Source organism: Vitis riparia, chromosome 5, assembly GCF_004353265.1.
Source record: "Vitis riparia cultivar Riparia Gloire de Montpellier isolate 1030 chromosome 5, EGFV_Vit.rip_1.0, whole genome shotgun sequence".
Classification (NCBI taxonomy): Eukaryota; Viridiplantae; Streptophyta; class Magnoliopsida; order Vitales; family Vitaceae; genus Vitis; species Vitis riparia.
The window spans coordinates 19,570,709-19,594,341 of record NC_048435.1 but is presented as its reverse complement, the minus strand read 5'-3'; the positions used below and the strand labels follow the sequence as shown (position 1 = coordinate 19,594,341).

Genomic DNA, 23,633 nt, shown 5'->3' with positions numbered 1-23,633 from the left:
TTAAAAATTAAATTTAATATTAATAAATTATTTTTATATTATAATTTGATCTTAATTATTTTTAAAATTCTTTATATCAAAGTTAAATAATTTGAAAATATATAATTTTTAATCATAATTGATTTTTTTTTTATGCAATAGAAATTTAAATAAAAGGCTTCTTATCACACGAATTCATAAGATTTTATTCAGTCGTTTTCTTTGATAAAAATATTAAATAGTCGCTCATACTGCTAAATATAGCCTTAAAACAAAAATCTATTTTATTTATTTTTAATTAATTAATTAATTAATTAGAATTATTTTAATTAATGCTTAGTTTTTATAGGTGGCGTTCACTTCTACTCCTACAATTCTCCCATGGCCTCCGTAGGCCATTCACCACTTGCATCCTCCCTGAAGCGATGCTCCTCCAACCTCTCTTCAAATCTGAGCTCTACTCCTCCTCTCAACTCTCTATTAATTCACACTCAGTTCATTTCGTCAATTTCCTCTCAACAACCCATCAAAATCACTCCCAATGAAGGACTCAAAGCGGCTACCAAAACCAAAAGATCCCAAGCCATGGCTCGTCTCATCAACACTGAACCATGGTCGCACGAACTCCAGTTGTCTCTGGCCGAACTCGCCCCCTCCCTCTCCAAGACCACTGTCCTCCAAACCCTCCAACTCATCAGAACCCCTGCAAAAGCGTTGCATTTTTTCAGATGGGTGGAGGCCAAAGGCTTCACCCACAATGAGCAATCATATTTCTTGATGATTGAAATTCTGGGTCGAAGCCGAAACCTCAATGCGGCTCGGAATTTTGTCTTCTCCATCGAGAAGAAGTCGGGTGGGGCGGTTAAGCTTGGGGATAGATTCTTTAATAGCTTGATTAGGAGCTACGGATGGGCGGGGTTGTTTCAGGAGTCGATTAAGGTTTTTAAGACGATGAAGGAGATTGGGGTGTCGCCTTCTGTGGTTACATTTAACAGTCTTTTATTGATTATGCTTAAGCGGGGTCGAACCAGTATGGCAAAGCAGCTGTTTGATGAAATGCTTGATACGTATGGGGTTACGCCTGATACGTACACTTTTAACATTTTGATAAGAGGTTTTTGTATGAACTCAATGGTGGATGAAGGGTTTTGGTTTTTCAAAGAAATGTCGCGTTTTAAGTGTGACCCAGATGTTGTTACATATAATACTCTTGTTGATGGCCTTTGTAGGGCAGGGAAGGTGAAAATTGCGCATAATGTTGTGAAGGGTATGGTCAAGAAAAGTCCAAATTTGAGTCCCAATGTTGTTACTTATACAACTTTGATTAGAGGGTATTGTATGAAGCAGGATATGGCGGAGGCTTTGAGTTTGTTAGCAGAGATGGTTAGCCGAGGACTGAAACCAAATAAGATTACTTATAATACGCTTATTCAAGGGCTTTGTGAGGCTCAGAAGCTTGATAAGATAAAGGAGATTTTGGAGGGAATGGTAGGGGACGGAGGATTCATACCTGATACATGTACCCTCAATACATTGATCAAAGCCCACTGCACTATGGGAAAGTTGGAGGAAGCATTCAGTGTATTTGAGAAAATGTCGGAATTACAGGTCCAGCCTGATTCAGCTACATACAGTGTGCTGATTAGGAGTTTGTGCCAGAGAGGGGATTTCAGGAGAGCAGAGGAGTTCTTTGATGAGTTAGCAGAGAAGGAGATCTTGCTTCATGATGCAGGATGTAAGCCTCTTGTTGCAGCGTATAATCCCATGTTTGAGTATCTTTGTAGTAATGGGAAAACAAAGAAGGCTGAGAGAGTCTTTAGGCAGCTAATGAAAAGAGGGACACAAGATCCTCCATCTTACAAGACTTTGATCCTGGGGCACTGTAGGGAAGGTACACCAGAAGCTGGGTTTGATCTCTTGGTTCTGATGTTAAGAAGAGATTTTGTGCCTGATGCTGAGACTTATGGGTTGATGATTGATGGCCTTTTGAAGAAGGGTGATCCTGTTCTTGCCCATAAAAGTCTAGAGAAGATGTTAAAGAGCTCTCATCTTCCTACTACGGCTATATTCCATTCCATACTTGCCGCACTTATGGAAAAAGGTTGTGCTCATGAATCTGCTAGCCTTGTAAAACTGATGTTAGAGAGAAGGATTAGACAAAATATTGATCTCTCAACACATACTGTAAGGTTACTCTACAAGAGTGGCCTACAGGATAAAGCATTCATGACCATTGGGTTGCTTTATGAGAATGGATATTTGGTTAAGATGGAAGAATTGGTTTCCTTTCTTTGCCAGAGTAGAAAGCTACTAGAGGCACAGAAAATGTTGCTATTTAGTTTGGAGAAGCGACAGAGTGTCGATATTGATATGTGCAGCACAGTTATAAGTGGCCTTTGTAAGGCCCATAAGGTTTCAGAAGCATTTGCTTTATACTATGAATTGGTGGAGAAAGGAATGCAACATCGCTTAACCTGCCAAGAAGATTTGAGAATTTCCTTGGAGGCTGAGGGAAGGTTGAATGAAGCCAAGTTTGTTTCTAAGAAGATGCCAGAAGTCCCAAAACAGTGGCAATCAGATAGAACTGGTCCAAAAGTCAGCTCTAGAATGGAAAGACCTTGATGTTGTTTTCTTCTTGTAAGATATTCATGATTGGAAAATCATCATAAATTCCTAATGCATGGAGACGAGTCTCTGATGGATGCCTTGTATATACAGCTTTCAGTACGAAGAAAGGAGTTCCTCTGGAGTTCAAAGATGAAGTCCTTTAATCCATTCCACAGAATTGAAGCATCAAGGGATCAAGAAAGGGCAGGGCTGGTGTGGATTGCTTACTTTCTAACATCAGGTGATGGTATTCAAAACTTATTTTTTAACCTTGGTGCTCTAAGAATGCCCATTTTACTTGTCCTAGTTTTTAATATCCTCCAACCAAAAATATGTTAATTTTGCAAAATTCACGTTCACCTTAAAACAGTTCTATCACCGAAACAAATAACCAGTAGGTCATTTGTAGGAATCCTCAATGATGCCAAAATCCTAAGTGAACCATTTACAAAACTTCCAACAATATCATTTGATGAGGATGTCATTTGGTAAAATCATCAAATCATTATAGATAATTTGTATGATGTTGCTGAGAGGAGAGGTGTGGTATTGTTGGACTTCAAGACGCTTCTTTTTAAGTGAACTCAAAATTGGATGTTTGGGAAACATGATATGGGAAATAGAAAATTGTTTCCAAGAATTGCCTCCCCCATGCAGCCAAGGAGGCATTTGGGAGTTTGGCACATTCCTCTGTTCTTTTCAATAATTAAAGTCTGCATATTACATTTGTAAAGGTTATATTATCATCATCAACGCCTTTGGCTAAGTTTTGAAAAACTACTAACCAATTGTAGGATGAGCATTACAGAATCACACAGCTAGCTGCAACAAATTATGGACAAATAGATGAAGTTGGAGCCATACATGCTCTCTTCAAAAAGGCAAACTCTTCTTTTATAAACAAGATGGACAAGATTTCAAGATCATGCCTCATTTTATCTCTTTGAAATGTGTTTAATCTGTTAAGGAAAAAAAAAAGGCATAATGATGTTGCCATAATCCAAATCTCCAGCTCTTGGAAACAAGAGAAAGACCATGTGAAGAAATTTATTTAACTGAGCATAGCATCTAGGGATTTTCTTTTTTCTCTGTTGTTCATCCACAATGAAGGAGCACTGCCCATCTGATCTTTAGGTACAACACTTGGGGAACCTTTTTAAAGGAAATATAGAAATTATTTCTCAGCAATTCTGTGGTGTGCTACGTAAAATAAAATATTTGAGGGCTAAGGTGAAGTTTAGTTGCCTCCTGACATATGAGAATTCAATTGTTTTTATGTGCTTAGATTTGAATGATTGCTTACCATTACCATTAATGCTACGGTGTAATGATATGGCAGTGGACTACAGCAAATCATCCAGAAGCATGAACCAACTCTCAGGGGGCAGTAAGGTGGTGGTGCATAGAACATTTTCTGTCATGGTAAAGTGAAGAAAGCCTCTATAGGGTGGTGGTGCCAGAGATGCTCGAAAGACATGGGGCTCACAGAAAAGTAGTGAAGTCTACCGCCTCAATTGGTGCCATTGTCCTCATGGATGAAGCAGATTCTAAAGTCATATGCCATCCCTATCATGGTGGAATTTATGTTGCCATTGAGCATCACCTTGGGGTAGTTGGGGATTCTGATTTGGTTCCTCAAGATCTGATTTCTTACTTTCTTAAAGAGAGAAGGTGGTAGTCTTGGCAATGGAAATTGCTTAACAACATTATTAGAACTGTTGAGGAAAATAAAGATGGGTAAAAAATAAACTTGTTTCTCCTGGTGATGTGTACTACATTAGCTTTGTGACCTCAAGTGCGGTTGGGCAATTAGTGAACCTTATTGTAAATGAGGTTAATTGTTAATTGTTTCTTGAACAAAGACTCATAAGCTTATCCTAATGACAAAAAGAGACCATTTCTTTTAGCTTTTCTTCACATAAAAATAGCTTGCATGAAATTGATTGGGGGCCTAATTGGTAACCAATTTTTCTTCACAGTGAAATGAAATTGGGGGCCTGAAATGACAAAAAAAAAAAATCTTCACAGTGAAATTGGGGACCATTTCCAAAAACTCCCTTCAAAGTGAAAACACCTGGCATAGAAAGTCTCACCTCCTCATTAATAATTTATGTTTGATTCCCGAAAAATACTAAGAAAAGAAAAAAAATGCAAAAGAAAATGATTTTTTCATGTTTGGTTGTCCTATAAAAAAATATAAAAAAAAATCAAATATAATTAAAACTAATTAAAAACTTATGTATTTTAAAATTATTTAATCTTTATATTGATGAGTTAAAATAAATAAAATGAGTTTGAAGTAAAAAATAAAAATAACTTATCAACTTTTAATCCATTTTTTATTTTCCTTCATTTTTTATTTTCTTCTATTTTTCCTTTGTATTTTCTTTCCCTTGCATTTTCCCTTAAATTTTCTGAGAACCAAACATAGCCTAAAGCTTTCACTTTCTGCTACTTGATTGTGGATATCAATCAAATTTTTTACTAATTGCAATAATCAAACATCCAGAAAGGTAAAGTAATCAGATTCTTTCCTCGTTCCTTTTTAACTTTACAAAAAGAATAAAAGGAATCAATCATAAGTAAATGATCTTTGAACTAATCAATGTAGATGTAGAACCCTCCAAAAGCACACAAAAATTTGATCATTTAAGCTACAAAAATGTATGACTTTCCTTCCAGAAGGAAACCTGCAATACACCGGAAAATTGAAAGGGTACAAGCACAACATACAGCTCAAAATTTGTACCTGAACAAGCTGCTATTCATTGTTCAGTAACTTGTTTGTTCTGTTTTTTCTTACTGTCAGACCCAATTGGTATTCTACCAAAGAGACAGATTTGTGTATCACCTTGAAGAAGTCGTTGGTGAAAGTAGTTCTTGTACAAGTCCCAGAACTCTTCCCTGCCCATTGTAAGCAAGGGAAAACATTTTAGATAAGAGATTTATCCATATGACCATAAGCTTAAATAGGGGTTTTCTTTTCCTGTCAGGTAAGAGGGAAGTGGTTCAAATGATGGAGACAAGTAAACCAATGATCATACCTGACTTGTGGAAGCGTAAACAAGGAATATCCCTTAACGTCTGTGTGCATGTCAAGCACAATTATTGATAATCTTGAAAGCCCTAATGCTTCCACGTCAATTAACTTCTTGATCCTGGAACCAAACAAGCATATTATTCGGTTGAAATAAAAATGAAGTTGAAGCAGAAAAGAAGTTGTAAAGCATAATAATGTAAGGAATAAGAAGACAACATACTCTTCAAAAGCAAATAGTGAAAAAATGGAAATCAACCAAAAAGTAGGGAATCTGTTGCTTAGCTCCCCTAGATTTTGAAAGTACAAAATTGAAAACATATTTCTTTTGGGAACAGAAGCTTCTTGTTGCTTTTAGATATTCAAAAATGAAGATAGCAGTTAAAATGGAAAAATGATGAAAGCCAAAGTTTGGAATCTTAATCACCCCACTGAAAAAGTCAAAACATTGGCAAGGCATATAGTCATAAGGAGAATTTTTTTTTTCCAACAAGCATTTACTCTTCTTATTTTCTTCAATTCAGACAATTTCTCATTATATTGGCAGAAAGCCCAAGATTACTATATCCTCACAAGCTACTCCACTCAGCCCAAAACCTGGAATCTTAAACCCTTAATTTGAAAATACCTAAATTCATAGCCAAAGATGCCCTCATAAAGATATTTCCTTCAAAACTAATGAAAACCAAGAACAAATGTGGGTCACTAACCTGCTAGGTGTACCGCTGGCAATATTAACACGATTCTTTAAAATGGATACCTGCATGAACCAAAAGGCAAATATTATAGTACATATTTAGAGAATTAGAGAGAAATGATCCAGTTAGAATAAAGTAACACAACTAAATGGAATTCAAATAATATAAGTTCATTCTGAAGTCTATGCTATGGCAAATTGGGGCAAAGTCTGTAATCAAGTCTCTTAAAAAAGGAAAATGAAGTATTTCTTCCTCACAGCCAGGAAAAGAACATTCATCGTCAAGAACACCATTGAAATAAGCATTCAATTCTAATTTCACAAGAATGTTTATAGTCTACAGCAGAAACATCCAAACACAATTATCATGATAAGCATAATAATCCACAATCAATAGAACCTCCTCAAAACAAAACTTCCATGCTTTGTACATTCAAAAGAATACACAAATAAGAGAACGAGATAAAAGAAGATGGAAACTCAAGAACTTTCAAATATTTGCCATAATCTTCATCAGAAGATAATTTCAATACTTCTTAGTCTCCATCTAGTGACAAAACAATATCACAATATTTCCTTAAGGCATAAGCAATTGATCATAACCATGCATCTGACACAATCATTTTTATAGAAGAAATTTAAATTTTGTACTCAATGCCATTGTTTATCAAGGCTTTGCCATTATCATTGTTGATCATGTCATGACCTAGCAAATGAACACAACAATTAAAATGATCAAAGGGTTTAATGAATCCACCAGAGAAAATCATGATATCTCTTACTATTTTACAAGCTAGTATGCAACTTAAAAACAATCTTCAAATTAAGGAAAAAAAATAAAAGAAAATAGATTTTATGCCCAATGCACACAAATTAATAAGTAGGAAAGATATAAATGGGGGAAGTGAAAAGGGAAAAAAACAGAGAATATTGGGAAAGCTTAGCATAGCTGGTTTTTTTTTTTTTCTTTTTCTTTTTCTTTTTTTGGTTTAGCACAGGAAATTGCTCATAGATCATAAGGCTGATGCTAGTATGAAGGGGCTCCAAGAGGGAGGCAAGTTTGACACTCATATTGGAAGGGACTGAATTCCGCAACTAGTTAGAAGGGACTTATGATCCATGCATTAAAGTACTATTTTTGGTCTGAAAAATCTCCCACATGACCACTTAGGTCTATGTTGCCACCAAATTGTTTTATGAAAGTGGAGCCTCTGGTCTTTGCTCCCTACCTACTTTTGATGACATGATATTCAAGACCCCACTTGGACAACATTGTCAAACCTTCAATTTTTACTCATATGATAATTGATGGCACAGTAAGAAGATGAAAGCCAAAATGTTTTCATTTGATTCTTTGTCATTTGGGCAACTCAAAATCTGTACTCTTGTCTATAGCAAAACAAAATCCTAACAACCAACTAAAGACCTAAGGCAAACAATGCCAAGTGTGTATAACTTAAAAACCCTAAGACCATGTTTGGGTACTAGGAATAAAATTGAACTTCAGTATTCAATCAATGGGAATAGGATTCTCCTTAATAGAGTTCCAGGGAAAAATCAATTACAAATATATAAACAGTAGAAAGTTCTTGGAATTCTAACTGCACAAAAAAAAAAAAAAAAAAACTTAAATATTTATGGTAAAGAAAACATTTACTTGAAATAATACCAATATATAGACCCAAGACTGAAAACTGTCGTAGGAAATCGTAAACAGTGAACTTTCTCAATCAAACCACCAAAGGCATGATAGCGATGCCTTAAATGTGATTGAGAAAACAGGAGGTTTATCATTTTATCTTTTGTACATACAAAATACTATTCTTGTTAGATATCAAAAGACCAAAAAAAAGGAAGCTTGTTGGGGCAGAGCAGATCAGTTTCTTTCCTTAATTATAGCAACAACTCCAACCTGAAGCTCAAAACTTTGGAACATATGATGTAGCCACTTGTTCTGATTGGGAAAATGTAGAGAGGTTTCATATTTCAAAGAATAGAAAAATTTGAAATGAGTATCATAAATCAATTCTCTTCCAGATTAAATGATTTGCTGGACAGCAGTGTTATTTCAGGAGACTATGAGATCCAAGGCAAAACAGTGTTTATCAAAAGGCAAAAAAGTATCCCACAAGCTTAAGCAAATGTGCAATGATGCAACAAATAATCTACAACTGGGAGAAAAATGCAACCTATATAGAAAAGTTGGGACCCTATCTCTTTGGGTTGGAAAATCATCTATTCCACTTATTGTCTCCTTGTAAAACAATTTGATTGAAATTTATTGTTCACAGTCAGCAACCATTGTGGGGCATCCTGGCTGCCCAAACACCTTTTCCGTTGGAACATAATCCATCAGAGATGATGCTTTTTTAATTCCTTCCCAATCATGGAAGTCTATTATAAAATTAGTATTCTATATCTCCTCATCCTCCTCCAGCACCAAATGGACCACACATGCCTCCTCATTCACTGGAATTATAAACTAATTCAGGAACCACATCTTAAGAGATCCACCCACAGACCAAACATCATGCCAAGACACCTCCTGCACTCTTCACTGTAAACCACATCGAGTCCTTGACTCCTTTCTATGATTTTATTGGGAACTTTATAGCCTGAACAGCACATAACCATTTGTAAATCAAGCTCTTCATTGTTGACCCAGTCAACATCTTATTGAGCCTCAACCTTATGCTGATAGCACCTTCAACTACAATTTCAACAATGCCACTCCTTACAGGTGCAGTTGTAGTCTCTAACTACCAAACATTTCTATCATACAGGATTTATTGATTTAATGTCCCGTTGAAAAACCTCTCCTTCAGTCAAGGTATGCATGGATCAATAAATAATCCCACATTCCACAAACACCTCTCCAATTCATTCCTCCCATTTTAATATTAATGTACCAATGAAGTTGCATGGACAACAGAGAATCCAGATGTTGGAGTGACTACCTGATCATCAACCTTCATATGCTTTGAGAACAGCTTGGCAGCAGGGCATTCTCTAGTCAATGGCTGTAAGCCCCTGCAGAGAGCACAAAGTATTTTTAAGTGATAAGATACTCAAGAGAAAGTTAAAGAAAATAGAAAAGGAGAAAAAAAAGGGCAGAACAAATGGGTTCTTTATTATTTTTACACTTCCATTATTATATATCACAATGTTGCTTGGTGTTTAGCAACATTACATCATATCATATCCATTGAATAAATATGAATGAATAGACTGCTACCTAAGAAACTCCAATGATCGTAGAGCAGATGCGCTTATGATAAGAACTGCTGGATTGCCAGGATCAATTTTTCCTTCCATGAGCTGACCCTCACAAAGCACTTCTTTCCATGAAGGCCCGAAAGCAGCCTTCACTTGTTTCCCTAAGGTGCTAACCTCTTGGTCAAGGCCTTGAGATAGATCCAAAATGCATGCTTCTGCATATTTCAAGGGAAGAAAAAAAAAAAACAGCCACACAGAGACACATGTAAGCTTATACATCCTTTCAAGAGGGAAACAAAAATGTAAAATCTTTACATCAACAAGTTTTCATGAACCCAATGCATATGCATCACTAATCACAATTCAACTAACAGAAAAGGGTTTTATCAGCTATGCAGTTAGCAATGAGACTAACAGCAAAGTTAAGCAATATGGCAACTAAAATGAACCAGAAAATCTGATGGAATGAATTTCCATGTGATCCCCAGAAATCAAGTAATAACCTACACACCTCTCTTTGATGGTTCGATTAGAGGATGTATAGAATATTCTCTTTTAGCGTTGAATGGATTAGCACTAAGGTATCTGTTATACTACTCTTTAAATTTGCATTCATCTAAGAGCTAGAAAATAATCAGTCTCTTTATTATCACAGAATGGAGAAGCCTGGAGAAGCTAGATTTATAATCCAATGATGGGGCCAAAAAATGATACACAATTTTATTTCATCTTCCAAAGAATAGAATTATGACCTTTAGATTCAGTCAACACAGCCTTAGTTCCAACCACTTGAAATCCGTTTTATAAATCCTTTATTAGATCCTTACAGATCATGTTGTTTCTTAGTGCCTCTAACCTCATCCTTTTTGGCCTTTCTCCTATGTTACATGGAGTAAATTACATCAGTCCAAGGCTGGTATGAGTCTAAGTGTTAGATTCATTCAATACCCAGATTTTAAGACGCAAAATAGAGCCAAATAATCTAATTTCACTTTTCTTTGGTTCAACCTCTGCAGACAAATTAAATCATATAACTAAGATAGAATGTCCAACATCAGTCTAAGATTAGTGATATATCAAAATAAAAATTTGTAATTCTTCTTCGTTAGACACACTTCTGGCTGCACCTTATCAATAGGCAATGTCAGACACATTCTATACCCAAATCCTTGTCATGGTGTTTCCGGCATGGGTACTTCTCAGGCTTTGAAGTGTCCATATAACATTTTCTTTGTCAGAAACAACATAATTCGTTGCATTGAACTTGGAGGTGCAGTGAAGGAAGATAATTTCTTCCAAGATTTATAAAACACTTATCAAAAAGGAAAAGTATATAATGTACCTCCAAATGTAAGAAAAACACACTATGACCCAAGATTGCACTATACATCTCAAAGAAGTAAAAAGTCTCTAATAAAGGATATCAAGTGTTTATCTCTCACTTGGCTAAATGCTTTGTTTCTTGATTAGCAACACTTGGAGCTTGAGAAAAAGAACATCTCAAATCATTCGCAACATCAATAATTTGATGGATCCAATACTTCCATGGACCTCTTTCCCTCTTACATATCCAACAAAAGAGAATAGCGGAATCACCCTCAACACATAATGCTAAAATCTCAAAACTTTAGGATATGACAAACCCTCTAAAATAGACTGAATCTCTATCGCAATAGGTATACCCTCTCCCTCCACTTTGGAAAATGTAAATGCTCCTTCAATCTAATGTTTTTCCAAGGGACAATCATCAAAAACAAACTTTATAGAACCCATTGGAGGTGGAAACCATGTTGCTTGAATCTCCATTTAACTTCTTGGATCTACATATGCGAATTCAATTTAGCATTAAAAGCTCAAATGGGTACAACAAAATGCATTTGTGACAAGGGCCACAAAGAAGTATAGAGATAAACCAAGCCCTAAAGAGCTTCTATAGATCTCCATCCTAGGAAATTTTAGCATTCCTCTCTAACCACAATCTAAATTACATTGAGACGAGTCATATACCATAGAACCCAACCTCTAAAAAGACCCCTAAAAATTCTAAAGGATATAACTATCTCTATCGCACTTTATGTGGGAAGGGCACTCAATTTTAACAGGTCTGAATAGTTCATGCCAGAGGTCTGAAGCTAGTGGACAGTTTTAAAAAAGGGTTTTGGCTAAATAAACCTATCTCCCATTAGCTTGAAATTTCATCAAACACCTCACTTACCTCTCATTTGTTATTTTCATTCACCTCCCCTCTAACTCAAAATAAAGGAGGTATTTGACAAATTTTCAAACCCTCTGACTCAAAATAAGAGAGATATTTGATGAATTTTCAAACCAATAAGGACTAAGTGAATTCAAATCAGGGGAGGTGAGTGACATTAACCTGTTTTAAAAAAAGATGGCTAGCAATATCTCTATTAGCCAAGCACATAACATTAGCCAAATTTTTCTCCATATAAGCATAAGCACATTGCATGAGATTTTTGTGAATGCCTAGAATCTCTTTTCAGTAAAGCTGGGAGGGGTGATTTTACAAAAGGGTTTCCAAAAAGATGTTTTAAATTTTAAAATTATGTTATACATTAGAAAATAAAAAATAAAAAAATCCTCTCCTTTGCATAAACCTACTTAGAATATCTCCATTGAGCTCAACACAAAATTTCTCCAACCAAATCCAATTTGACTTAAGAACTTTGATATGTTAATTATCAATTAATTTTCATCATATTTCAGTTTTCTTTCTAATTGCCACAACAATCCAAATAAGAAAATTTGAAATTTCTTCCTAGTTCATCTCTTTTCAATCTCTCATACTCTCCAACATCCAAACGGAAGTTCAAAAGAATATGCAAATGCGTTTATCTTCATTGTCGTGCATTTAAACTGAAACGAAAATTAAATGGGAAAAAAAAGTGCAAAAAGAATACTAAAGAGAAAGGAGAGGAGGAAAGAACCAGTGAGAGAGTCGGATTCGAGGGAAGAAAGCTGAAGATTATTGGCGGATTGAAATTGGTCCAGAAAGAAATTCAGCTGCTGTGAGGGTGAAATGGGCTCTGCTTGGGGCTTGGGTTTCTTGGCTCCCACCTTGTCGCTGCTGTCGTTTTTGTTCTTCTTCTTGTCAATGTTAGTAAGCTTCTTCTTCTTCTTGTTGAATTTAGATTTTGGATTAGGTGCCTTAGGGCCCAGTCGTGAGGGCTTCTTCATCTTCATCGTCTCCTTAGGGTTTAAGGGCTCCCCCTCTTTCTCCCTCCCCATTCTCCTGCTGTTTTTCTGCTCCCCTCCTAACTCCCAACTCAAAACTTGTTTCTAGGTTTCGAGCCTTCGAGGCGCCCCCTTATAACCCGGTTCATGATTTTCACGGTTCGGACCGCCGGTCCAACACCGTGGCCCATACACACGGTACCTGGAGCCTGGAGGGAGGAGCTTCCTTTCTAAGAAATATTTGTGGCGAAAGGATTACACAATCCACCCGTTTTGGTTATGTTTGGCTCAAAAAAAAAAAAAAAATACAAATAATAATAATAATAATAAATAGGAAAATTATGAGAAATATTAAAGAAATTAAATATAATTAAGATTATTTAAAATTTTATATATTTTTAAATTATTTAATATTTAATTAAATAATTAAAATAAGTGAAATAAATTTAAAATAACATTTAAAAATAATTTAATGAATTTAAATCTATTTTTTTATTTTTCTTCCTTTTTTCTTTCATTATACTTTTTTTTTCTATTTTATTTCATTTACATTTTCCTTCAAATTTTTTTAAACCAAACGTAATCTTAGAAATTAATCCACATTTATTAAAAATTATAAATATACTCTCCATCACATTATTACCTTTTTAGTTTCAAAAGAGCTTGAACAATGGCATTAAAAATTTGATAAAAGGTAAGTTTATTCAAAAAATAAAGAGGTTATTCTTTTGAATATCTTTTATCTATTTTAATCAAATAACCCTTATGAAAAATTGTTTAAACAATAAAAATTAAATACGACTTTAGTACTGAATTAAAAATATTATAACAATTAACACAATTCAGTAAGGCGGAAGACAATGTAGTATGAATGGATTCAAGGATGGATAAGACCTTATTTGATAACTATTTTTTTTTTAAAAAAAAAAATTATGTTATCCATAAAAAAAATAAAATAAAATAAAATAAAACATATTTAATAATACAAAACAAAAAATAATTTTGTGATCTCTTAAAAATAGAAAATGTGATTTTTTTTATAACATTTTTTAGTTCTTTTCAATTGTTTTGACTTTTTTTAGTATTATTTTTTAAAAAAAAAAACATGGAGAATGATTCAAAATAAAACATTAAATATGAAACAGTTTTTGTCAAAAATATGTTAATTTTTATCTGTAATGTTTTATTTTTAATTATTTTTCATATTTGTATAATTATTATTTTTTAAATGACTCAAAAAATAAGTGAAAATAACTAAAATATGTTTTCTGAAAATATCATATTTTATATTTTTAAGAACATAAAACTATTTTTTATTTTTCTATTGTCAAACAGTTTTTTTTTTTTTTTAATCCTGGGCAACATAAAACTATTTTTAAAAATAGTGACCAAATAGGGCTTAAGTTTTTTTGTTAAATCTGCCTTGGGACAATAGTTTCAATAGCTTTTTGAATGAGTGTAATTTGGAATCCATGGTACCTTTTAAAGCCAGTTTTAAAGCCAGTTTTTTCATGTGGAAACCAGTTGGAGAAAGGTGTTGATCTTAAACAAGCTTTAAAGAAATAGTGGTTATTAGTTAATAGATATTATCTTTGTAAAGTTGAAAAACAATTCATTGATTATATCATCTTTCATTGCACTTAGACAAAGGTCATGTAAGAGTTGTTGTGGACTCCATATTTTGTTTGATGCGTTCCCACTCGATTACAGAACTCTTTTTTTATTTATTTATGAAAAAATGATTTGTTGTTTAGAAAATGATTTGGAATACTTATTTTTATTTTATTGTTTTTTTAAAAAGGGTAAACAAAATAAGTAAGAAAACTCTAAGTGTGACTCCTTATTCGAAAAATGTGGTTTATGAAAAATCAAATCGAAGCTTGGGGGTCAGGTTCCTTATTGGGAAGGTACGGTAAAGATCGTAGCATCCCTCTAAGTTCTTAAAAAATGGGTCTCTACTAATAAAATGAAACATATATGGCAATTGATTGATTAAACGTGGATACCAAAAGATGATCATACACTGGGAGCCAAAACAAAGCGTAGAGAATGGTCAAAGTGAGAGCGGGTGCGTACTTTGGCAGCAAGCGAATAATGCGCTATCATGAAATGGGGTTAGTGTACAAGAATGAGCGTAAAATATATCACATGCATCACCAAACAGAATATGAAATCACCTATGACACACATGACAAGTTCATTTTTATTTTAAGTAATACTTCTTTGATGTTGGGCCCCCACCAAAGCCCAATTTATCTTTCTTGGTTTCACAAATTCCATTGTTTTAGAATTATGAAAAATAAAAATAAAAATCATTATTGCTTATGTAAACTCAAGAGAAACAAAAGGTTATTTGAAAATTAAAAAAAAAAATTGTGAAAATGTTTATTTGAAGGGAAATGTAGCAAGTTTATTTAAATTAGGATTTTTAGTAACTTAAAACCTCGATGAAAGATGAAAAGTGATAGAATTAAAAAAAATATTTGAAAATTGGAGTGAAATTAAAATTATTCGAAAAAATAGAATTTGAAAATTGGATTTTTGAAAATTAAATTTAAGAATTGGAATTTCAGAAATTAAATTTAAGAATTGGAATTTTGAAAAATTATTTGAGAATTGGAGTTCAAAAAATTAAATTATGAAAATTGGAAACTTGAAAATTGTTTAAAAATGGAAGTTTTGAAAATTAGAATTTTGGAAATTGGAAATCAGAATTTTGAAAAATTATTTAAAGATGAAATTTTAAAAAATAAATAAATAAACAAAATAAAATAACGAAAATAATAATGATTAAATAAATAAGTGCGAAGAATGGAATTTTGGAAATTGAGAATTAAATTCGGAAATCGGAATTTTTGAGGAATTATTTAAAGATGGAATTTTAAAAAACAAATACATGAATAAATAGAATAGTAATAACGAAAATAAAAATGATTAAATAAATAAATGTGAAAATTGGAATTTTGAAAATTGGGAATTAAATTTGGAAATCGGATTTTGAAGAGTTATTTAAAATTTGAAAATAATTAGAGTATGGAAAGTCAAGGTTTTGAATTTTTTTTTTTTTTTTTTAAATGGGAGTTTTGAAAAATTAAATTAAAATTGGGCTTTGAAAAATTAAATTAAAACCGGAGTTCTAGAAAATTATCTTAAGATTAAAATTTTGGAAATGAAATTTTCGGCATCAACAGTTGAAGAAAACTAAGAAAATAATAAAACCAAAAGCATTGGTCTTAGCATCATAACGTGTACAGGCACCACAATAGCACTACAAACCCATTTTTATATTGCAATAATGTCATACCCACACCCCTATCCCATTTTCCAATGCACATATCTCTCATATTCACACCACAAACCCTTTTTTTTATGCATGTGCCTCTCATACCCACACCACAAGCCCATTTTTCAAAATTATAACGCAGATTTCACCTTTTCATCCTCTTCAACACCACCACCACCATAACCATTAAGAGTCCCATAACTAGTGCAACCATGCATGGAAATGTCGGAGCTTGAACTGGAGTTGCTCCACGGCAAGAGGCGATCTCCACCTTCTTCAACTGAAAAATGGAGGACAAATGCATTCTCGTGCACATGAGTAGCGGGCAACAAGTTGGGTCGATGTGAATGGAGTTGAAGGTGGGAATATGGTGACAAGTTTGGTGGATATGGAAGGTGAAAATATGAATGGTGGTGGGCATGGTGGGTATGAAGGGTGGGAATATAAGTGGTGGACATGTACATAAGTTCATGCATGACGGGGATGAACAGGAAGAGGTTTATGGGAGAGTGGGTGATGGAATCAGTTGCCGATGGTGGGTATGGTAGATGGTTTGGTGATGGTGTAGGTAGCGGTGGTGTAAGTATAGTGGGCGTCAACCGGAGATGGTAGAGCTACGACGCGTGAATGAGACAACCCCATGGATGCCCAAGTGTAGTGGGTATGAAAATAGCGCACCCAAAAGTAGTCATGCGTCCAGATAAGAAACAGAAACAGAGGAAAACAATAACAAAGAAAAGTCCCTAGAAACAAAGCATAACACAACGGATAACATAAACCAAGACCTATCTCATGATGAAATCAATGAGCTTATGAATAGGTGGAGACCAAAACCACAGAAAGAGCGACCTAAATAACCTAAGCACAGTCACAGAAATCTAGAGAAGCAAAAGCAATGAACACATAACCAATAATATCCATGTCTAAGCAGTGAAAGGGAGCTAGAAACAGCAAGAAATACATGGGGAGGACAAAAATAATGAGGAAGAAAATCAAGAAATAGATAGTGTTCATACCTGGAAAGTTCTTCTCTCAAACAAAAACTTCTCTTCAAGCCTCTCTACGTGAACTTTTTTTTTTTCCTCTCCCTCCCTTTTCTCTTTCAGCTCTCTCCAAAGAAAACCTTTCTTCTCTGTCCATCCCTACCGGCTTCACTACTCCTTGTTCAGGGAAGATGTCATCCTTAACCACCACCATGGCCATGGTCACATCCCTCGCCACACGTCCCATGCAGCTCATTTTCTAGAAGTCGTCTTCCACTCCTCCAAAAATGAAGTGTCGTCCAATTCCTCCTCGAGTGCCCCTCAAAGGTAGCGGGAAATACTAAAATAAAAAAACAAACATTAAAATGTAATAAAACAATGCAAAGTCCAATGGTCTAAAAAAATGGGTCTATAGTTGTTTTTCATTCTGTTTGGTGTTTTTTTGGGTGCAATCTTCATTAGTCAGTGAGACATTTTTTAGAGTGGCATGGATCTTTTATGGACAAAAGAAGTGAAAAGGATTAATGGAGGACATCTCTCTAGTGCATTTTCTTACGCTATGGAAAGAAAAGAAATTTAAAGATGAGGAGTAATCGGATCATGCTTTAAAAAGTTTTTTCTTAGTAACTTTTTATTTATTTATTTTTATTTTGTGGGTGAAGTTGTTCATAAATGTAGGTACTATGTCTTTAATTGATTTTGTGTTGGTTAGGCTTGTGTTATAGGAGAAGAGTAATTTTTTGCGTTATTTTTTTTTTAAATGTGCCTTTTGATGTTAGTTGTACACATCTTGGGAATTTTAGAGTGATTTTTTTTTAACACTCATTTATAAAATTTTATAATTTGCATATATATATATATATATATATATATATATATATCCTATTGAATTTATTGTACTCGTTTGTATTCTTTTTCCTAAAACTAGGTTTAGTCTACCTTGGTTGAACACTTAACACTATACTTTCATTCAAATCTTGATATTTAATGAAATCGATACCGAACAAGCTAGGGATTCACAACTAGACTCAAGGACAAGATGAGAACTATTAAAAAAGATGACACACCGAGAAGTAGCTATATTTATAGAAAGAAGATTTGTGGATAGATGACTAGTTGAACAACCGAGTCGATCACCAATATAGATGCGAACAAAGCACCCACACCTATGTGTATGTTGTCAACCCTTTGTCTTATTTTGCCTGAATATTCACATCTTCATTTCCCTATGCATCTACTATAAGAAAAAAAGGAGATAGTCATAAGGCTTTAATAAGGGCAAAAAAAAATTATAACTAAAGGGTGTGTATAGTTGCTTACGAGGATGTTCGCCTCTACTAAGTCATGACCATACCTCAATGTGCCAAACTAGGTATTGGCTTATGGGCGAGGTGGTGTAACACCCACAACCATAGAATGGTTTTGTACAAGGCATCTTTTGCACCTTGGAAATGAGCTTAATATGACCACGATGGGCTAAGCTATAAAAATAGGGTCCTTGTATAAGCATCAATTCTTATTTATGTAGTTTTATCTCTTTCAATATTCCCATTTCAATATAAGGAGACCACCAACTCCAATGATTCCTAATTGTGACTATGGTGGATTAAAATAAATAGGATAATTACATGTTTCTATTTTTCTATCACAATTTAAGGTTTAGGCACTACTCTATTTCTATTTTTCCCTTATTTTTTTATTTCTTTTCATAGGGTTCAAATAGCCAATCCCATTTTCATTTCCACTAGAGAAATAATTTATCCTTAGAATCGTCAATTTTTTTCTTATTGAATATGAAACAAGTGATAACAATTTGAATAATGTAGATTGAGGTTAGGGTTTTTGTTTTTTATTTATTACTTTTTCCAATTTTGCTTGGATGCCTTCTTGTCTTTAGGCTCCAACTGGTTTGGAGACTGGGAATTTATTTAGAGAATCTAAATTGAATTGGAATTGCTCATTGCAAAGTATGGCTCCCAAGACTAGAAGTGTTAAAGAATCTTCAATTTGTTTGGATATTTGCACAGTCAAGCTATTGAATTTTTAAGTATGTAAAATAAAAACAAATGAGAAAAAGAAAGGGAAAAAAAAAAAACCAAATATGGTGTATTATTTTGTGATATAGGATGGATGAAAATGGGTGGGGCAGGGGTAAGATGTGACACTAAAGACATTATTTTACTCCCTATTGTTTGGACTTGTGCCATGGAGGGATTGTATGAAAGCTTTTATTTTGGTCTTGCTTGTTAGATTAGTGAAATTTTTTTGCTAAAGCCTTCTCCTCTCTATGACATTGGAAGTGGTCCCTCTAGCTCTCCACCATCATCTTATTGTTGAGGCTCTATTTGTATTCAAGCTTCTAAACACTTTTTTCTCCATATAAAATAAATAAATAAATAAATAAAATAAAATAAAATAAATAGAGATAAAGTAACATGAAAATGTGAGTTCAATTTGTAATAATGGATTAGGACAATCAAAATGTTTAGCTTATTGACCACTTGATTAACAATGTAAAGAATATCCATGCTTGAGTTCCAAATATTGGGATACATCAACAAGTAGGAATCATATTAAGATCAAGTGGTGAGCTTTTTTGGTGACTCAAATCAAATAAAATGAAACCAATAATAGCATCCCCTCTATGCACTTTTTGATATAATTTCATATTCACCTTTAATAAAAAAAGAATTCTTTTTGGTATATTTTGATAATGAAGTATGGATTTGGGATGTTTACTTCTTTTTTTTTTTTTCCAAAACTTGGTTATAAATTGACACCATGGTTTTAATGTGTAACTAATAGAATTTACATTGGTGCATTCTAATTACACATCGTGAACCTTGATTTATCGTGAAAGTGGGTTCCAAATTGATGTGAGTTGTATAATTTAGTTAAAATGCATCTTTTTATATGTGGAGATGTAAATTTTGATTCACTAATATCTAAATATATAGAAAAAGAAATCCAAAATTTTTTAAATCAATATTATCTTCGTTTATTTAAAAATAAATTAAAATACATGCACTTTTTAATGAGTCATCCAATTATTCCCTAAAATGTCCATTTTACTTGTCATATCATCAATATCAATGACAACTGAACTCCTCCACGTAAATGTTTTCCATTATTATTATTTGGGATTTTTTTCCCAAATAATAATAATAATAATAATTTATTCCTATTACATTGTTAAAAAAGAGAGCAAAGAGCAAAGAATGATTGCATTACAAATAATCTAATCAAGTCTTTTAAAATTAATTTATGCACAAAATTAATTCCATTAGAAACAAAATTATGAGCCAAGTTTTGAAGAGATTCTAGATGCATCTTTATGAGAGAGAACTGTGACAGCAAATGTGAAAAGATTGATCAACAAATAAAGGCTTGATAATAGGAATTATAGTGTTGTGTCTGCAAGGGATTATAAATATGAAGTGAGTGAAGAGCCATGTGGTAGAGATTTTGTCAAATTTGAAAGGTGAGAGTGTGGGTGTAAGGTTTGACAAATTTCAAGAGTTCCCACCCACCATGCATTTTGAGCCAAAGAGGAAATCTAGAAGAGCATCGTCATCCTTATTTTCATAAGGACATGTATGTGAAGACTTATGATAGAATGATTCAATCAATTTCAGACGAGACCTATTGGCCAAATACCACCCCACCAATGAGCTGTTGAAACCCCCATCATTGAAACAATAAACCAACTGGTTAAAAAGAGAAAAAATGTGAGAAGAGGATGAATTGGAGCTACGAAACAAGCGCAAGAGGATGACTTTTTTATTTTTTGGCTTTGATAATTTGGCTAAATTAAGAGATTTTTTTTGCAATTAGGAGAATTTTAGCTTAAACAATTCCATTGAGACTTCTTTAGCTTTAATCATTAATTTCTAATCAGGAATTTTCAAGTTGTACAAGAAATTGGCTCCTTTAATAATTACTTAAAAACCCACTATTTGTTGTTCAAAATGTTAGGTGACTTCCACATCAAATATATGATATAATCCTTATAATAAAATTAGTCGACTATCTCTTGTCTCTTCAACTTTTAGATTATATTTGGTTCCCGTAAAAAAAAAAAAAAAACTAAGAAAAATGATTTTCTCTTATTTGTATTCAAAAATACAATTATATATATATCAAACATAATTAAAATTAGTTAAAAACTTATGTATTTTTAAATTATTTAATCTTTATATCAATGGGTTGAAATAGGTTAACTGAATTTGAAGTAATAAATAAAAATAATTTTTTAACTTTAAACGTATTTTTTATTTTTGGTTATTTTTTCACTATATTTTCTTTTTCCCACATTTTTCCTCAAAATTTCGGGAACTAAAGGTAGATTAAGGGCATTTCACATGTCCTTTTACATTTAAATTCTAAGATTTGACTTATAAAAAATATTAAATAGTCTCATTTCAAATATAAATACTAATTTTATTAATTAAAAATCAACATACTCTACTCTAAGAGAAAATAAAAATAAAAAGTTGAAGTGACAATATTTAATAATTTTGGGATTAAATTATTGGATTTTGAGCAAGAGAGAAAGTGAAAAATACTCTAAAGATAGGTGGAGTAAATTGCATTCAACCATTGCAAAAGGTGGTTAAGACTCAAGAATAAGAAAATTTTTAACCAATTTAAATTGTAAGTCTTTTCCCCTAGTTTTATGAAGACATGATCCATCACAATCCTCCATTTGTGTTTTGACATTGTGTACGATTTTGGTGCTCAAAATTCTGAACAAAAAAAGTCAACTTGGAGTCCTCTACCTTCTTACCCACTATCATACAATGGTGGATTCACCACCCAAAAAGCTTCTAGAAGTTGACTATATTCAAGGGATTGTTCCACAAGATCACTTCACTTCACTTTTAGGACCCAAATTTTTTATTCAAACAATGATCATGAGCTGACTTCTCTCTCCATATATACATGCCTTATCTTCTCTGAACTCACTTTGTATTTAATATAAATATTGGACCCTCTACATATGGGAGAGAGGGTGGGAGGGCATTAATTTGAATTGGTGGTGCCCCTTTTTGCAGTTTTGGTGATTGGCCTTATGGGTATGGCCATCCAATGAGTTCATGTAAAAGGCAAAAGGACCCCAAAAAGTAGGTCCATTATGGTCCATAGTGGTGAAAACAACTTATATGAGTGATGTATATGGGGGAGATTTTCAAAAGAGTATCTCATAAATTAATGATTGAAGACATGTTTAGTGATGGTATAAGAGGCATTGACCTAACTATGAGTGCAATGCAAGTGTATTCTTTATTAATGAAGAAAGATCACAAGTGGAGCAAACCAAGGAAAGGTCAAAAGTTAAAAGCCAAAAGTCAAAGGTCAAAAAAAAAAAAAACCAACACCGTCTTTTTTTTTTTTTAAGTTTTATTAAGGAGATAAAAAGATAATGGGTCAAGATTTGTTAGTGTTTATCTTTGAGGATAGTAATATTGAAATTAATTCTAATCTTCATCTCTATATGACTTCAAAATTTTCGTACATCCACTATAACAAAGGGAAATTAGAATGTGAAAATTCAATTCATTCCATAAATTTCTATTGCAAGTTCTTAGGTGGTGAATGCAAAATTTCCAAGAATAAAGAAAGTGAATCAAGAAAAGTATGAAGGTTTGGGAATAAATCCATCCAAGAAGCCAACGTTATTCTCGGGGTTGTATTTATTTGTACATCAACTATTATGGCTATAATATCATAACAATTTCTAGAATAATGTCTTACTTCATAGAAAAGAAATACAATATTCTATATATGGACCATCTTACATATTAAAAAATAAATAAAAGTATACAAAATATAGAAAGAGAATAAAAGTCAATAATAATTCTAGATCAAAAGTTAAAAGTATGTTTGACTATGTGATTTAAAAACAGTTTTCTATAATTTTTAAAGAATAAGTAAGAATTGTTTTAATCAATTTTTAAAAAATCATAGGCTCATTTAGATGGTGTTTGTTTTTTGGCTGAATATAAAAAACTAAAATATTTGACTTTTTCTATTCAGTTAAAAGTAACTTGTTAACATCATCCAACATAACTAAAGTGAACTTGTTATCAATATGTTCAATGTAGTTATGTTAAATGATATTAATCAGTTACTTTTAGTTAAATAAAAAAAACCAAATATTTTGATTTTTTCTATTCAGCCAAAAAACAAATACCACTTTAGTCATACTTTTTTAAATTTGTTTATAAAAACTATTTTTTGTTATTTAACTTAAAAACAATTTTTTAAAATAAGTTTAAGAAAACATGTTCTACTCTAAATTACAAAAGATGAGAGATGAATTTTTAGAATCCTCCACATTTTCAATATCAGTAGTCTTCTTTTTTATTTTTAATATCTTTTTAAGTGGAGTACTGCAAAGTTCCCCTTTTATCTTAAATATTTAATTCTACTCTCAAATGATTACATTCAAGTTGTCTAAGAGGACTAGACCGATAAAATTAATTTTTTTTGGATTTCGTATACGAAATGAATGCATAGAGATTTTTTTCATATATATTTTGAATTATAATTTAATTTTCTAGAGATGTTTTTATATGTTTGGAAATCTTTGGATTGTATGATTTTTATTCTTTGAATGCGTATTATCATAAGCTA

At 32.8% G+C, this 23,633-nt stretch overlaps 2 protein-coding genes across 2 annotated transcripts; one reads left to right on the top strand and one right to left on the bottom strand.

Moving 5' to 3' along the window:
• The first annotated feature begins 360 nt into the window (after positions 1–360).
• On the top strand, positions 361–4,492 carry LOC117915251 (pentatricopeptide repeat-containing protein At1g02060, chloroplastic). The gene is made up of 2 exons (XM_034830809.1): positions 361–2,827; positions 3,926–4,492. The coding sequence occupies exon 1, from the start codon at positions 361–363 to the stop codon at positions 2,599–2,601; it is 2,241 nt and encodes a 746-aa protein (XP_034686700.1). The 3' UTR covers positions 2,602–2,827; positions 3,926–4,492.
• A 624-nt stretch (positions 4,493–5,116) lies between these two features.
• LOC117913895 lies at positions 5,117–12,885 on the bottom strand. The gene is made up of 6 exons (XM_034828999.1): positions 12,485–12,885; positions 9,556–9,751; positions 9,278–9,350; positions 6,334–6,383; positions 5,631–5,744; positions 5,117–5,490 (listed from the first exon to the last, which is right to left on the bottom strand). Exons 1-6 carry the CDS (start codon positions 12,783–12,785, stop codon positions 5,352–5,354), a joined length of 873 nt encoding a protein of 290 aa, XP_034684890.1. The 5' UTR covers positions 12,786–12,885; the 3' UTR covers positions 5,117–5,351.
• Positions 12,886–23,633: the final 10,748 nt, after the last annotated feature.